This window comes from Cydia fagiglandana, chromosome 15, assembly GCF_963556715.1.
Source record: "Cydia fagiglandana chromosome 15, ilCydFagi1.1, whole genome shotgun sequence".
Classification (NCBI taxonomy): Eukaryota; Metazoa; Arthropoda; class Insecta; order Lepidoptera; family Tortricidae; genus Cydia; species Cydia fagiglandana.
In genome coordinates this window covers 6,821,964-6,840,456 of record NC_085946.1, presented here as the reverse complement: position 1 = coordinate 6,840,456, position 18,493 = coordinate 6,821,964, and the positions used below count along the sequence as shown (strand labels likewise).

Here is an 18,493-nt window from a genome sequence, read left to right as displayed (position 1 = left end):
ACATGTCGGACGCCCCGGTCCGGGCACGGTCTAGCGTGAGTCTGCTAAATGCTATTAGGTAGGTACAATTTCACTTGTATCTGCTACAAGTTTTACCTAAAATAATCAACTATTAGTACTATAACGGTAATATAAATTACTAAAAGACATACAGGAATATAAAACTAACTACAATTATTAAAAATAATTAATTTGGTGCCCTCGGGTGCCCAACACGCAGGCAGCGTTCCCGCGCTGGATTACGGTAATCGACTTTATATTCTTACCCCCCTATAATAACATAAGTCTTAGGGCCGGTACAGAAACGGACTGCAAACCCGACTGCAATTTGTATGGGAACTGCACGTCGGCCAAGAGCAGTCCGTCTGTATCGGCCCTTAGCAAACATTTGTTTTTTCGCTCTTTATAACAAACACTTTTATTTTTCACTTTTATCAGGGGCTAGCTAGAGTTGACACTTGATAGACATGTATGATTAACGCTATATACCTCCTACACATATGTGACGTTTTCAATCAAAAGGTGCCACATTGTCGGTAAGCTTGATTTCAAATTGAAGCCATATGTGACGTTATCTATGAAAAAGAACCTTATTGTCGATGGCGCTCATGTCATTATTAGCGTTAGCGATGCTCCGATATAAATACAATGCCGCGCGACGCTGAGCGGCGTAAGCGCCATCGACAATAAGGTCCCTTTTCATAGATAATGCCCCATATGGGCATAGCGCCTTATTGACAACCGACAATAAGTACCCTTTTGATAGAGAATGGCACATACCTATTTATCATGTTCATGTTACTCAAATTGAGACGCGATTGTCGTTGACAGTGTTTTTGTACCGTCTTGTTTTAGGGCAGGTTTTAGCATTTAATTGGTATGTAAAAATTGTCTTGATTCATAGTATGTACTATTTCTATACTTACTTATGACATATACTTACTCATCTGTCTCACGTTTCTTAATATTGCTTCTATTCCGTGTTTTCTGCTACCTCTGTGCTGTGACTCTTCCTAGCCTACAAGCTAACCCCTGTTTCACCACGGTGACCATTGTCACCTCCAGCGAGTAAATATTGACGTCGTTACTTATCAATCCAAAAATGGACAGGATATTTTCAATGTCAGGTGTCAATTGGCAGTGTGGTGAAAGAGGCCCCAGTCTACATTCAAGTCGTTTTTAATGACATGCTTATATTTCATGTCACTTTTTGCTTAGTGATTTGCTTATTTATATTTCGTAATATTTCATGTGTCACTTCTTGCTTAGTGAGATGAACATAAGAAAATCGAGAATATCAAGTACAAGATGTCATTAAAACACATTAAGGTCCGGAACACCAACCACAATCGTAACTGGGCATGTCGTTATTCATATACGCACGAAGTACAAGCCACAATTAACTGTTAATAGTTTGTCTCTGTTATTTTGACCTGTGTTTGTAAGAACGGTTTATATGAATTATAAGGGGGATAATTTCAGCGAACGTCAAAAAATATTATTATAAAAGGTTTGGTGCAACTTGCCCATACCATTAGACAGGCAGGAATTAAAATCGTCTGTGTAATAAATAAATAATGAGGAAGTTATTCATTCTGTTCGTGCGAGTTTTCGGAAACGTTTCTATTAATTCTATTTTCACTGACCGTGATTTAATACTGTTAGATATGTTTAAAAAACAAATTAATTTATTACCTATATATCGCGTGTTGGTAATGTGTAATTCATACATTGGCGTTAATAGACCTTTGCAGTTAAGTACTAGCGGTATAATCAGTTTTAAATTGTTTTATTTACCAAACACTATGCTGGACCTGGACACTACGCCAGACACAATAGAAAGAACAATGGGATTACGCCTAAAGGAGTGTAGTGCCCACCAAGGTGTTAATAAGAATGAAATGCTTGTATTAAAGATTCTCTTGCAGTTTTTGTTTGTTATTTTTGGGAACACCCATTCGGAATGGTATATAGCCCTACAAAAAAGGTATACTTACAAACTCCTAAGATCTTAAGTACAAAACGCATGTGTGACACCAGTATGACACCTATATACCTATTAATTATGCAAAAAAAAATACCAGCCATTAACCAAAGGAAAACAACAGGAATAAAGCAAAATAAAATACAGATTTGAACATATTTTTACTATAATTCAATAAAAATGCAGATGGAAATAAGGAAAACTTACAAGAAAAAAAATGTCATAAACAAGCTTTAGCCTTAAGTTTGTTGTCTAAAAGAGAATACGTAGTCAATTTTTTGGATGGTTAAGATTAAACTTACAATGGAATTAAATAAAAAAATTAAATACTTAATTACAACTGACATAGGTAGGTACTAGAGTGTAAACCTAATGCCTGTTTATATTAAATGACTCATGATATATTACTAACATTAAGTTATGTAAACTTAGTACATAAATGTCTGTTTAAATACAAAAGAAATTAAATAAATCAGCTTTAATGGTTTATAATTCGTAATGAACTGATAATAAATAATATTCGCGAACTTTATGAAAAACGCTTACAACTAACTTATGATTAGGTACAAAATTATTATCTTTACGTGGTCACCATGCAACGAATCGCTAAATACGGAGAAAAACTGAAACTAATGAACTATAGGAAAACAAAAATACCACCATCTCGGTCTATCATGAACATGATAATTAAACACAAAACCAATCACGGTCAACATGTTCGTTTATTGATCATACAAAATCGTAGATCTGACAAGTATAACAAAATATGTAGTATTCATAAGTGGCGAGAGTACAGTCTCTTGGTAAGATTCGAAAGCGTATCTGGCTGCTTCTATCAGAATTTCTCCTAATCACTTACTTGGTCCCTTAATTAAAACATTAAACTTTGTTATATAAATATTATAAAATATCACACTTTAAATTCAAAGAAAAAAAACTATGCTAAGTCGAAACTAATCACCTTAGTTCTGTCAAAAATACAAAAGTAATAACTGTGCCAATTTGAATATTTTATTCAAAAGGAGACAATAAATAAACAATCAATCTATCTCGATCAACTAAAAATTAAATATTATAATCGATTTAATTTGTTATTAAAGTAAAAGGCACTCTGTGGGTGCGCCGCCGCCGGAGCAGCGGCGCCGGCCCGCGTACTGCAGCTTGAACTGAGTTATCGATTGTAGTCACTTTACGCAGCTTTATTGGTACGCGAGTCCTCGGGAGTTCGGCGCGTCCTCTTTTACTTTTTGCATCGCGTCCGGGCGCGATCAGTTCGACGTCGAGGCGAGAGGGACCGGAGAGTGAGGCACGAGGTCGAAAAAAAAACAATCACGAAAATCCCAAACAGGTTTCCGCTCGCAGCCGGTCCTCCTCGCACGACGCGAAACAAAAAACCCCGCGGCGGCGCGCCGCGGGATTCACCGACGGCTCTCAAACGGGCCACGGACGATTGGGATCGCTAGCGGTGGCGGTTAGCGACTACTGCTACTAGACCCTGTGGCCCGTATCAGAGCTTTCGATATGCGGATGGTAATTACGGACCAACGGATGTTGTGTTGTGGACGTGAGGCGCCGAGCTCCCGACGAGGTGACGACTGATTCCGGGTCTGCCGTTCACGATGTGTTCATATGTTCACGATGGTATTTGAGGTTGAGAGGTAAGCAGTGCCGGGATCAGTCGACTAAGATCGATACAGCGAGACGCCTGGTGCGTCCGTGTGCGGTGTGGCATCGCAACTGCTAGTTACACAATAATTATTACAGTTAAAGAGACTCGAAATAAATAATAAATTATTATCTTAAATCCTTAAAAATAGATCACGAGCGCCTCCCCGCGGTACAGATCCGAGCGCGGTTAGGCAGTACGAAATAAATAAAATGTTCTATATCTAACTTTACAAAGAGACCACCGCTCGGCGGAGGATCGCTAAGGGAAGACTTCCGCGAGCTACGCAATAAATATCTAATAATATAAGGTGCCATTTACAAGTGCGTGCCGATAATAATAAAGATGTACTGTAGGTAAATCACTTAATTCACACCGCAAACTTTCGAGACGCCAGTGAAAACTTCGTTAACGTTATATATTACAGGTCGAAGTATTTAAAGAGCATAGGCAAACTGGAGATCATTCGTTGAGCGGGTGTGCGGGACGGCGCGGCGCTCGGGCGCGGCCTGGAAGACGTCGAGTTTTAGGCACTACGGTGACGGACGATCCTTATTACGCTCGGTATAAGTTAACTTAGGACTAGGCGGGCGTCTAGGCGATGACGAGCTCGCCGAACGCGTTGGAGAGGCGGTTGAACACGGGCAGCCTGTCGTCCTCGGGGTCGGGCGACTGCGAGCCGCGGAAGGCGAACGCGGGCGGAGACATGGCCGGCGGCGAGTGCGGCGACTGAGGAGCCATCGGAGAGTGCGGCGAGTGAGGCGAGCGCGGCGAGCGGGAGCCGTCGCTCATGTACGAAGCCATCGAGCCACCAGACGACAGCGACGCCAGGGAGCCGCCGGGAGAAGTGGACTCGCGGCGTCTGGCTTCCTCGGCATTGTGAACGAAGTGGCATCTAGGCCCGTACGGACAGAACCCTACAGAGTGGAAGGTGCGGCACAGTTCCGTCTTGTACTTGGGGTGGCGCTGGAGGTTGCGGAGTTCGCGCATGCCATGTGCGAATTGACACTTGTCGCCGTATTTGCAGACGCCCGCTTCTTCGAAGGGGCGGCAGAGTTCGGTCTTGTAGCGGCTGGTGGCCGGCGGCGGGGGCGCCGGCTCGCTGGTGGTGCGTTCGAGGCGGCGATGGCCGAGTCTGTCGAGGAGCCCGACGATGGCGGCGCGGTGCGCCGGCACGGAGGCGGCGCGGGTCAGGACTGGGTGCTGCTCCCATCCGACGCCGGCGGCGGCGCCGACAGGACCCGTGGCGGCAACTGTTGTGTTCATCGACTGCACTGGCCGAGATTGGTTCTGAAAAAGATAAGACAAAAGACAATATAGTCGAGCGTCATTACACACAAATCACACAATGAATAGTCCCAACTTAGAACGAGATCCGTTATCAAGTGCAAAAGAGGGTTTAGGGCCTTGCAGGCAGAGAAAAATAAACACAAAGATAGTGAACCTTTTTTTTTACAATTTACTGCCTACGTTAAAGTAATAAGGCGAGATTTGGTAATTTTGGCCCTTATGGTGTAAGATTTACAAATCACGTCTGCTGGGTTTTACAATATTCGTTGTACTTTTTTTGGTTGGTGAAAAAACGTACACAATCAGGCCAGAGGGTCGGGTACCTGCCAAAGTTAACAAAAAAGACACCCCAAAGTCGGTTTCGTCGTTTACCTGCTCGAGTTCACCTCGTTTTCACTAATGGTCTCCATATTGAAATGGTTTAATAATTCCAATTAACTGAGCCTTAAGTGGTGGAATACTTTTAGAGCCCCAGGGTGAGACGAATTTTAATGGTAAACGACCGTGGAGACGGGGCGTCCGGGCCAGTTTCCTATCATGAATTATTTATCTCTGTAAAAATCCTTTTTATAAATGGACCTCAGACAGTTCAGTAGTTTGTGAGTAGAAATGTAAATGGTGGATGGTTCATTTGTTTTCACGGAGCGTCGAACCTCGGTCGGTCGACGGTCGAAGCATCACCATAACAATGCTAGAGCTCATGCGAGAGGCAGTTGACACGCGGGCACAATCGCGATGATTGTGCACTATTGTTCAGTAAGCGCGGCCCGTCGCCGTTGTGAGGAATAATTGTCGCCGCGCCGGTGCCAGGCGCCGACGCCTCTCGCGAGCCGAGGGGCAACGGTCGCCGCATGCTGCACCGTCCAAACCGTCCTCTTAGGCTGTTAGGCTGATTTAGACGGCGCGCGAACTCGCATGCGATTTTAGTTACATTGCGGACTGTTGGTTAAGTACGTCCAATTCAACCGACCGATCAAAACGCGCAATGTAATGAAACTCGCATGCGAGTTCTCGGATCGTCTAAATGAGCCCTAACAGTAGGCGTGCTACTATTATTGTAATCTGTGCCCTAGCTAAACCCTATGAAGTTTCAATAAAACGAATTACCATAGCGGCGCGATAAAACCACAAGAATACGTTAGCGAATGGATTTTGTAAGACATTTAAGGTTTGGCGTGTACTGAGACGCGGAGACAATAAAGCGACCCACGCAAGGTACCAAGGTTTCGCAAGAGCACTTAAATACGAAGGCTTTACCAGATTTGTGAGTCTCGAGCTTGGTGAGGAGAGCGGCGTGAAGGTCGGGCCGATCTGAGCGACGCGGAACACGAGCTCTATACATAATTTATGATACGGCGCATCTTGTATGCGGCCTCAATCGATGTGAATGACATGTCATTGTATATTCTATGCGCCTCCGCCTCGTCCGGGGATCGTAAACACGCAAACACTTGTGTTTGGGAATACGGCGGACAAATTATACCTCGCTATTTTGTTAGGTGATTTACACAGCTGGTTTACTAGCATAGGTAATGAGAACATCTTTAAATCTTTATGACTGTGTTTATGATTACCTTTGATGTTTGGAACAATCTGAAGAAGGATATGAAATTCGAGCAGCATTATGGTGAACTCAGTTTCGTAGTTATTAGCAAACGGTAGGAAAGCAATCTACTAGCAATCGCTAGGCAGGCAATTACACGCGTAGCTTTTATTGGTGTACATGTGAGCAATGGAGAACCTATTGTTCTCCGTGGGCAATAACCGCTAGTAGTAAAGGTTCCACAATTAAGTGATTGTCCTTCTATTCTTAACTCTACGCTTGATCCATACCAGAAGTCTATAGTAGCTAAGCATTGAGTTTAAAGTACCTACCGATATATTTTCTGCGATAAATATGTAGGTCGCTGCTAATCCTCAAAAGCTGGTTGAAATAAAGTAGTTCATACATGACTATTTTTTTAAACGCAGATGCATGATAAATTCGAGCAACACAGAGGAAAATCTTTTAACATATTACGACAAAGAAACGTGACCGTTGCACTAGTCCCAAAACGTCGAGTGAACGACCGGTGACGAACGGAATTGATAGTTTAGAATATATTTCTGTCCATTGAAACAATATAGGCCCGTCAAAGGCGAAAGTGTAGCAAACAAATGAGCGTGCTAGAGCCGTGGCGGTGCAATCGCGGGTGAAATGTTGCAGTGAAAAGCGCATGGGTTAAGTTGGTGTCCGCCAAGTGTCGAAGGAAAACGACGGCCAAGGCGTAATTAGAGAGTTATTAGAGCAGAACATTGGTTAAATGTTGCTTGCTTTCCATCGGACGTTGCGCCCGCGCAATCGAGCTCCAGGGAAAATTGTAATCACTGTCGATTTCAAATGGCCGCGGTAGTTGCGTTTCAAACTGAGGGCATTCAGCCGCGGCCGCTCGGCCCACGGCTTAGGTGTTTATTGTAATCAAACTAATGCTAGACATTAGCCACATCGCCATACAATTTTCAGAGAATTACTTATTTAAACAACAATATGCCTTGGTGCGGAGAATAAATAATATTTGGCTGCAAAGCGGTTGGTGCTTGAAGTTTTGTAACCCAACTCAGTTGAACGTTCGAGTAACGCTTGGCGTCACGAGTTCGTGTGAGCAGTTTTGGTTAGCGAGGCGTGTTGTCAACGAGATAATCACGCGGCTCGAGCCAAAGTATTGTTTGTACAGTTCGTTAGAAGTTAGCTAGCAACGGAGTGCATACGGAGAGCTGTTGTTTAGGTTGAAACGTAAGCGCACCTCGTGGTTATATTAGTCGAACAGCAAAACGTTTACAGTACCGGTATTGGTTTTAAAGTGGACGCTTGTGCGGATGACATACCTAAGCGTACAGAATTACTTACAGTGACATTAAATTAAACGAGTAAACATTAGTGCTCTATTCACATTGATGAACTGAACAGAGGCCAACGACTTCAGCAAACGAAAACAAATGTGCCACGAGTCAAGCGCTGTATATGATGAGGTGCAAATGCAGATGCGCAATACGGTCATTAAAAACATGCCTAATATGAATAGCACAACTAAATAATTAATTGAAAAATTACAACTACATAAATGATCTTATAATTAACGTAAGAAATCAAAATGTCCTTCGTTTGACTCTATTACTCATGAACTTGAATGACTTTATGAAATTCTAATTTATAGTTGCTGATTTTACAAAAATATTTGACAGCGGTGGGATTCGAACCCACGCCCTTTCGGACTGGTGCCTAAAACCAGCGCCTTAGACCACTCGGCCACGCTGCCTTGTTGCCACATGGGTGAATTTACAAGCAGCATCCCACACATGAATTCAGACTACTTTGTTATTAGGTTGCATATGCGTAAATTTATCAATAATAACCTGTCGGTTTTGATAAACACTTGTGCTGGGTCAATGACCTTTCAAACACCTCCAAGTAGGTAGGTATGGCAGCTTGCATATTTACGTACGCAATCAATGACAATTTACACCTTTAGTAAGGTTATGTGAACTCGGGATCCTGCTAAAAATCTTTTTTTGGCCGACCTCTAGAGATCATCGGCTTATTTAATGAATGACAAAGAACACGAAACTGGGTTGCAGTTGTCAGTAGGTACGTATTAGCAATTTAGATACGCAGAACAAAAATCTGTAGTGCCTAATCTTTCAGACAAGTTTTGACGATATTGCGAATATTTAGCGAAAGTAAGTATTAACCACGTAGGTACTTAATGTTTCTAATTTGTAAGTGATAGAAGAATGAATGCGATTTATCAACTTTGCAGTAGAAGAGCATTCTTAGGCCGCGTAGATTTCTGAAATGATGATAGTAATAGACACATACAGACACAGTAACATGTAAGTCAAGTAACGTAAGAGCAAGGGCCCATTTCTCGACGGTATTAGTGTAATATTATAGTGTTTGTACATGTGATTTGACAGAAACGAACTGTCAAATCGTATGGGTTGCCATGATAATACACCAATAATTATTAGACTAATATCGTTCGAGAAATAGGCCCCTGTTCGTTAGTATAACCACAGTAAGACCCGTTCGAGAAATGGGCCCTCGGGCCCAAGAATTTGTAAAGGGCCCTAAACGATTGAAACATGCATGAAATCGAGCCGGCCGAGTTGCCGCCTCGCGACAATTGGACGAGATGTGCTGTATAACTCCCGAGAGAACTGCTTAATTGACCGTTAATTGCTTTTAATCAAATGCGTTCTATATTTAAATGAACTTTTAACGATTTTTAACGCTTGACCAGTGACACGCATCGTCATATCTCTCGACTTAAGTGATACAATCTTCTTTTAGTAACATGATTAAGGTACTTGATGTCTTGTATCATGAGAACAATATTTTAGTTGCATACTAAACTGGTAACCGTTAAAATAATCGCCGGTAGAAATTGGTCCATTTCTTTGAGGAGCCAGAGGGTCTTGTCGATTGGCCCATCAAGTTTATTGAATGATTGCGCGAAAATAACCAGTGTCGAGATGCTCGGCCCCTCTCGGAGTCTTACCAACAACCTCCCAATAATGGCTGTGTAGTCATTAACCTTTCAGTCTTTCGCCTCGCCCCTGCGTCTCGAACAATAACTTGTTTATTTCGATTAGCATTGAGGAAATCTCTTTCTTGGCTTGTCGCTATGAATAAATACTAACTTACATGTTGTCTAACAAATATTCAATATTTGACGTAATACTTTTCTAGAATATCTTCGTGTACCTACTGCATAATATATATGCATCGTTTACCTCATCTGGCAATGCATATATGTATTGCAGTTCACAAAACGAGATATTTATGAAATTGTTGTTTTGTCTCCGTGTTAGTCTGTTAGTATCAAACGTTCATTTATGACATCTAAGTATGTGACCGTTTCAGTGATTATACTGATTATATAGGTAAGTCCTTATAGAAATTAGGCGAACTAATTTTTTTTTTCAGTTAACAAACGACAAAATAAGTTGCGTGGGCTGAATATTTAGAATTTGTACAGAGGAGTCATCTGCCTATTATTATCAAAATATAAATATGACTTCCAAAAATAAGCAAATAAATAAATCGGTGTTTCCCTGTCGATAAATAGTAATTATATACTGTCTCCCTCAAATTAATGTAAACACGCCTGGCTTATTACAAACACGGAATCACAACAATGGCCATTATTGTGATTCACTCGGTGACAGTGCGCAGTTCGGCCTGCACTACAGCTATGATTAATTATGTGACGCATTTCACAACTCGGCCAGGTTCGTTACAATTGAAACAAATATACCTATCATTGTTTTCATTATAAAACTACTATGTTGAGCTTGATCTTTGTAGTATGCGTTTAGCCAGGAAGACAATCGTATATTGCCAAACTAAAAGAAAATATGTACCGGGATGATGCTACCAAAAGTCACGTGATTATTTCACATTACATTACACATTCAGTGCCGTAAACCTGACTATCGGGTATTTTATGATTTCGTTCTCAGGCCGGACAACCCGATAGTCGGGATCATGGTACTACTGCTTTATATAACGAAATTGTTGTGGCCTGGCGCGGACGTCTTGTTTGGCTGGGTGGCAATGAATGTGTTAAGTTTCGATTGGCGTTTTGTATCAACGATTGTCAGCTTGGCTAGGTACCCTGGAATCTCTTAAGGTGATGTTCGCACGTAAACTGTAGCTGCATTACTGTAGCGGCGTCGGTGTTGCCGCCGCTCTACTTTTTATGTTTGTTTTTTGAAAGTTGATCTGCATTTTTCATTAAACGTAGTAAGTAGATCTTCTTAATATTTGTTAAGTGTCATCCTCGAAGTAAACGTAATAATAACCTTCTTTCCTGTTGTACTAATACTAATGGATTGTATGAACTTAGGGTTGAATTTAATTTCGATTCGCGTGAGTTCAGGCAATTTTCTTCAAAAGCTAAATCGATAGCACAGTATAAAACGCAGCATATAATGGACAGTTTAGTGTTGTATAATTATTGCCAGTAGATTGAACTATAGCGCTCCTAGTTTTAATGCAAGCCCTCCCGACGTAGTCATTAATAACGTTATGCTCGGCCTACAGGCTATTAAAATAGACGCATTGACAATTATAGCCGTATGCTCTCCCGCGGAGCTAAACTCGCCATGTGATTGTAATGAAGTGCAACAAATTTTATTATGTTACGAGATTAGTATGATCAGATAAATTACTTATATTCTAAACGCGGAATAACCTATTTCGCTGCTTGATTAAAAGTGCTATTTGTACCGCATTAGGTAATTCGTATAACTGGCAGTAATTTTACTTTAAGGGTCGTTAATATCAGAAATATTGTGTAATCTTTTAGGGAAAGGTACCTATTGTACATACTTGTTTCCAACCAACACAGAGTGGTGTATCTTTGCCTGACAATATATACCTACTGCATCGGTATAGAAGTATATCTATAAGCCGCCGAGCCGTATCACGGTTCCAAATGGCATATGTTTTAGTTACTAGATAATGTGAAGGTTAATAAAGTACCTAAGCTTATTAGGGTTCCGTACCTCAAAAGGAAAAAACGGAACCCTTATAGGATCACTCGTGCGTCTGTCTGTCCGTCTGTCCGTCTGTCACAGCCAATTTGCTCCGAAACTACCAGACCAATTAACTTGAAATTTGGTACACATATGTAAGTCTGTGACCCAAAGATGGATATGTAACGTCAACAAATGAATTTTAAACATAGGGGCTACTTTTGGGGGGTAAACGATAAAATTAAAAAACAAAGTTTTGAAAATTATATTGTGTTGCATATCAAACGAAAGAGCTCATTGTGAGAATCTTAAATATATTTTTCTTATAAATTTACGATAAAAAGTTTAGACGTTATTCAAGAAAATAGACAAAAAAATTCCATTCCCCCCCCTCTATCTCTGAAACTACTGGGTCTAAAATTCTGAAAAAAATACACAAAATAGTCCTTTACCTAAAGATGACAGGAAAACCTATTAGAAATCTAGAGTCAAGCGTGAGTCGGATTTAAGAACAAAAATGAGGTTAACGTTTCTTTAGGGACACAGCCGCAATGGTTTAAGTGAAACGTGATGTAGACAGCAATTGCGAAGGCCCTAGGCCGATATCCACATAAGGCCGAAGGCTCGAAGCGTCCCAAAGAGGCGTGCCTTTAGCTTCAAGCGTGAGTCGGATTGAAGACAAAAAATGCGACTAGGCTGTATTTGGCACACAGCCCCAATGGTACTTGTAGTACAGTCAACAGCAGAAGTTGCTAAGCGGGCGAGGTGTTCAAAATTACCTTGACATGCTCTTATTGTCTTAACTATAAAGTCGCGTCCAGATCATTTTAAACCACTCGCTCGCTTAGCAACTTCTGCTGCTGACTGTACTGATTGATTAGGTTACTATTGTTACGGGTTTTAAAAAGCACTAGGTATACAGGGTGGCTAAAAAATAAACTAAGTGTATTCCCGTTGCCAACGTGCAACCTTGAAATCGCGAAAAAAAATTTGGCTGTTTCATACATTTTGGCTGGTCCGTTTTCTATGGAAGGATACTTTTTTTTCGCGATTTCGGGGTTGGTCCCATACTAAAAGTACTGAGCACAGTATAATCCCAAAACCTCCCTGGTTACGGGAATACACTTATTTTTTGGCCACCCTGTAGGTATTATATCCTTTGGCCTTAGCTTTTAAAACACTTTCGGAAGTTGTATTAGGAACCGGGACCTGTCGGACGCTCCAAGTTTTCAGCTCTACGCGGAGCTCGGTCTTCAGTCTTCGCACTTGGACACTTGTACTATTGTTCGGCATTTAATCTTCAGAGATGTAGAGATATAAGCCAGCACGCCAGAAAACTTCATGTTACATCTGGTTTTTGATTGGCCCATTCGGGTTTTTCAAGACGTTTCACTTACGTCACGTTTCACGTACAAAAAAAAATGATGAAAATTGTGTGATGTACGGAACCCTTGAAACGCGAGTCCGACTCGCACTTGACCAGTTTTTTTTTTGATATGGATTCTCTGAGCTGGGCAGCTGGTGCCCTTTGCTCTATTGATGGCTTGAGCGTCAAGTGCGCGAGAGGCACATAGAGCTGTCTTAAAACTAATCTAATAACTTCATAGTCCATAGACTATTTAAGATGAGTAAGCACCAAGCATAAGCACTGTAAGCAGGACGCTGTTGCCGTAAATAAACATAATACACTATGATTATAGTAAAAGTGTATGTATAATAATAATAACGTCTATGTATGTCTAATAAAGTGTGAACATGTTTTTAAATGAGTAGTGATTGCGACAAATGCAACGCACCCGAATACTTTTACGTTCTTCCTTATTATCTATTTGCCTTTATATTTCGAAAAAAAGGGGCACGCACAATAGGGCTTTTATTTTAGTGCAGTTTCTTTTTAGGCTGAACATATTATAGACGCTAGCATATTTAGTTGGCAACTGTTAGATGAGTAAGACCGGACGCGGCCACCGCTCCGCGCGCCTCCGCGCATGCAGATAGGCAGGCATCGTGATTGTCATGCCAGATCGAGCCACCTATGGTATATAAATGCCATCACATGTTACCCGTTCGTATTTATTTGAATACCACGATTGTCTTTATACATTAGACGAAACAATGGAAATGTATTGTAGATATTGAAGAGCAAGGAAATCACGTACGTCGTCAGCAAGGACGGGGTTTCAAGAATTGAAGGTGTAAACGTTATGGCTATTGTTTTGAGAATTCACAGCATAAGTATATAAGAATTAGTAGCGTTTGTGTAGATCTAGCCGAGTGATATCGTATGCGAAAAGCGTCTAAAACAATAGATACAACGGGATTATATTAAGTACGTTATTTGACAATTTGCCTTTCTTGGAACTTAGTTGGCGACCAACGTGCTCAATGTTTTGGAAACGTAGACATAACTAATGATCCTACTGAAAAATAAACTAGCAAGGATTAGACTAGACATCTGTACAAATTAAATACATATGTAGAAATTGCAAACATATTTGATTATTATAAAACTTAAAGAGCTTGATTCACTCCTTAAAAGACTAGTGAGCCGACATGATGAGTCTGGTTGAAATTATATACATAATTCGGGACCTTCAGCTGTAAACTGTTTTTGCTAGACAAAATATCTCCTATCGTACGATACTTTTCCGAGGTTTAGGTATACGAGATAAGCTTAGACGTAGGCATAGACTAGGAATCCTCTAGACGGAGTTTAGAGCAATTATTCCATGAAACCGATGCTACCAAAAATACTGCGGTGCGGGGGACGAGGTGAGTGAGTGAGCCGTGATTGGTCCGTTCAAAGACACGGACGTCACACAAAGCCACTTTTGACTCGAAAATGGAGTAAAACTACCGTATACACTGGCAGAGGGGGTAGCGCAGCTATGCCCAGTCTGGAGGATGTCTTGTCTGTGGACGTAGGTCGCCGGCGCAGCTCGGCACGGTGTTTACTGCGCGCGCGCAATAAACCGGCGCGCCGAGGTGGTACAGTCGGCGGCCGTAAAGCGAGTGTCAACAAAGGGCTCCGTTCTCGCTTGTTTACCCCTCGGCTCAAAGCGGAGGAAGCACGGCACGTCCCTGCCCGGGCCGCTTTTAGCACCTCCTTATTTATAGATGCAACGCTGCCCCGAGGTCGATTTGCAGAACCGAGCGGGTAAACAACGTTGCACTATTGGTGGTAACCCGCTTGCCGCTTTAACGCATTCACTGCCAGGGGGCGTGGCTTAGGAACAAACTTGTATGACGGTGAACGCACATGTGCGTTGGGGCAGTGAATGTGTTAAATATTATGGTAAGATCTTACATATCGACCAAGACTCAGCTCAAATAGGCCTATGGAGGTAGTAGTCACTTGCAATAATATGTTACTCTTCGACACCGCAAAAATAAGTGACACGCTCTTATGGCTCTACAAATAAGGTCGTGTCAGATATTTTTGCTGCCTTCGTTGTGTAACATATTATTGCAGGTGACTGTGCTATAGGCTATAGAGACCATGACGGTGTAGAAGTTCCCATCACAAAAATTTGAGTCCACCGTCAATTTGTAAGTTATATATAAGTAGGTATCCTAGTCAGCTTTGATACAGAGATTTAGTACGTGTTAAGTTTCACCACAGCAAAGTTGTCATATTACGATATTTCCTAGTCTGACGAGCTAACGTAAAGGAAATACGAGAGTAATTATTCGAGCTATGGTAGTTGGAATGTGGTTGTACGCTTAGAGCCATACGGGTCGAATGACTAAAGTTACTATAGCTACCCACGCGTGTAGTTCACTAGAGTACCTATAATATCTATGCAGGTCAATTATAGTGTACACGGGACGACGCTGGAGGTGTTATACCAAGTAATAATAATTCAGCCTATATACGTCCCACTGCTGGGCACAGGCCTCCTCTCAAGTGCGAGAGGGTTTGGGCTATAGTCCCCACGCTAGCCCAATGCGGATTGGGGACTTCACATACACCTTTGAATTTCTTCGCAGATGTATGCAGGTGTTTCACTCACTCACGATGTTTTCCATCACCGAAAAGCTAGTGGTAAATATCAAATGATATTTCGTACATAAGTTCCGAAAAAACTCATTGGTACGAGCCAGGATTTGAACCCACGACCTCCGGTCGGACGACATATCCACTCGGCCACCACTGTTTTTGTTATACCTAGTGCTGATTAAAAAACATGTACCATCAACCGGGGTGAATATTCACCCTGCCACGTCGTCCCTATTCACTGCGGTTGACGGTACGTTCCACAGTACACACTCCAGTTGGCCACCACAAGCGAACAGGCCGCGTAGCCAAGATGCCAATCGCTAACGCTCCGTAGCGATCGAAACGCAACTGTCACTGTCACACTAATGGGGAAGAGTGATAGAGATACATAATGCTTTTCGTTGTCGAAGCGATAGCGATTGTAACCTTGGCTAGGGGGCCTGTTCCGGTAAACCGTAACGTGTATGACCAGCTTAAATCAGTTTGCGAAGCCATGTTCTGAGCGTCTTTGTGTGGCGGCCATTAGTGGCGACTTAGACCCTTACGTCAGTAGTATCTGGTTGCAGTAATTCCTTTGTCCGCGCGATTTTTATTGTTGCGTCAGCACCAGCTCCACTTTCCCCGCAAATTGTGCGATGTGTGATTCACGTCGTAAAAACGGATGAACTGTTTTCTATGAAGAATGAATAAGACTTAGCACGAGGACTGCTAGATCTGGTTTTTGCGCTGAATTTCCCGATTATAGTTATTAAGAGACTAAACATGTTATACGAGTCGATTCTATAGTAATATTCTATAGCTGTAGTAATGTTGCTTTCCATCAGAGAAGGGTCTTTAATATGCTTCATGTGCATAACATTTTTCCATCAGAAAAAGGTCCTTATGCTCCATTACATAAGCACCTTTTTTCTGGTGGAATGGACCATATGCACATGACGCATCCTTAAGGACCCTTTCTCTGATGGAAAGTCACATAAGTCAAATGTCGATTACAAAAGTACGGTCGCGTCCAAAAGTTTTGTGTTTACGTTGTAGCCAAAACAACACGGCATGGACTCAGTTTCCAGATAGCAGTACTATTTTATTCAATTCCCAGAATTTTAAGGCGACCCTCAAAGAGTCACAGATATCATGCTACTGTATATTAATAATTTCATTTGATATGTTTTATAGCCAGCAATTGAAGATAAACAGTATTTTTGATAATTTTTCACGATACTGATTATTTATTGGCAATGTCGCGGAAGATTAAGATTGTATGGACGGATAGACATTAATATTGACAGAATTCGCTGTTATGTGAAAACTAACAAAGTGATGTTTCTGCACTGGCAGAAGGTCATTGCCATTGCTCCGTAATTGAAATAACAATTGCCTTCAATTAATTTAATGATGTATTCAGGCTGTTAAAATTGGGGCGGTATTACAGAAACCTAGTTTCAATTTATATGCAAACCGTTGATGAGTCAACTTACGAATGTCGTTATCATTAATCCATTGTCCGAGTAATCGGGGCTCACCTGCGAACAAAAGAAAGGGAATTGTAAAAAAAAAACTATTGCAGATCAAAGATCCATATGATGTTAGTAACAATTTTGACTTAATAACTAAGTTAGTAGGTACAGAAACAATACAAAACATGACAAATTGGCCCGCGATTGGTCGCGGCCTCATCCTATTCGGCCCTGTCGATGATTTAAAATCGTAGTTTGAAAAGTTGTAAGTAACTAGAAGATTTACTATATTATTAACCGTTATGCAGTACAGTCGCCCTCAGATATTACAGAATTATATATAGGTTCATTTCGCCGAAATAAATAAAGCTGTAATAATAATATATTAGGTACCTGACCAAGAATCGTGTTACTGTTCAGATATTATTGAGGACCGCGGCTGTGATGCTGCTAAATAGATAGGTCAAAAGTTCAAGATGGATACAATACAATGGTGTTTTAAAAAAAGGTAGAAAATATTAATGATAATAGACCTAGTGAGTGACCAGACAAATAAATATCATATGTAACTATTAAAAAAACTGTTTTTCTGTGTTACCCAAAATAGTATACAGTCTGAAATAGATTCGAGGTCATCCACGTCCTTATATATCAGCGATTACGTTAAAAGTTGCGTGTATTAAGTGGATGTAGCAATCGGTGCAAGTAAGTATAACGCTTGCTCCGTGGCCCGAATAGCTCGCGTACGCTCAACCGGTCTCCATCGAAAGTGACAGCACTTCCTACAAGAAAGTAAAACCGAGCGGAGCCGTTGGGAAAACTCGTAGTTACAGATAGATTTGTTATTAGAGATCCGTGATGTAAGGCTTCCGTAGTACCTAGGTATGTTACCATGCCACAAGTTTCAGGATTTGCATCTACAAAACATTTCAGGTCCTTAAAAGTTAAAAAATGACAGTAGATCTATGGTCTGGTCACGAAGTAGATTGCTGCAAGTAACTTTTTTACCGGTTTAATAAGTTAACAACTTACTGGAAGCATAGCGTAACAGAGGTGGAGCTGAAAAACGATTCGCCTTTAGAAACAGTCAAGATGTGCTTTACAAAAACACTGAAACAGTCTAGCTTGTCATTGCGCCAACATTTCTTAATTGATGTAGGTACCGCAAAACCTAATTTGTTGTGGGTCAATTCGGAGCAATACCGTTGCGTCACTTGTTTAATTCGGCTACCATGAACATTTTCCGCAGTAAGGCGGACCCGCACAATTAACTGCGTTAGTTGCACGTGGAAATTACTGACTACAATAAGTATTACACCACCGCGGTTAGACGTGCCGTGTCACGACCCGGTCGCATGTTTCAACTGCTTAACGAGTTGACAGTTTAGGCATGCTGGTGTAACTGTGACTTCAAGATTTGTAGAACAATCGCGTAATCGGAGAACGTTACTACACTGGTTGGCCTTAGCTGAGCGTTGGACTCGTCTGCTCTAGCAATACGCGCAAAGACAATACACGACTCTTATAATAGGAGTGGTCGTTTCCAACGCAACCGGGTGATGGTTAATTGAACCCGGTAG

The 18,493-nt window shown here is 41.5% G+C and overlaps 1 protein-coding gene and 1 non-coding gene across 3 annotated transcripts in view; both read right to left on the bottom strand.

Annotated features, from left to right (window-relative positions):
• Positions 1 to 2,689: 2,689 nt before the first annotated feature.
• LOC134671217 (protein TIS11) overlaps positions 2,690 to 18,493 on the bottom strand; it is a 44,455-nt gene continuing 28,651 nt past the window's right edge. The window contains exons 2-3 of one of the 2 annotated variants that reach the window (XM_063529012.1): positions 16,935 to 16,979; positions 2,690 to 4,940 (exon numbers count right to left, since the gene is read on the bottom strand). In XM_063529012.1, coding sequence (XP_063385082.1) covers positions 4,245 to 4,940; positions 16,935 to 16,979 — 741 coding nt within the window. In that variant the 3' untranslated portion in view covers positions 2,690 to 4,244. The remainder of the gene's footprint in view (positions 4,941 to 16,934; positions 16,980 to 18,493) is intronic. The other variant, XM_063529013.1, reaches the window with a different exon arrangement.
• Positions 8,157 to 8,236, bottom strand: Trnal-uag (transfer RNA leucine (anticodon UAG)). The gene has a single exon. It is a non-coding gene; the product is annotated as a tRNA-Leu (tRNA).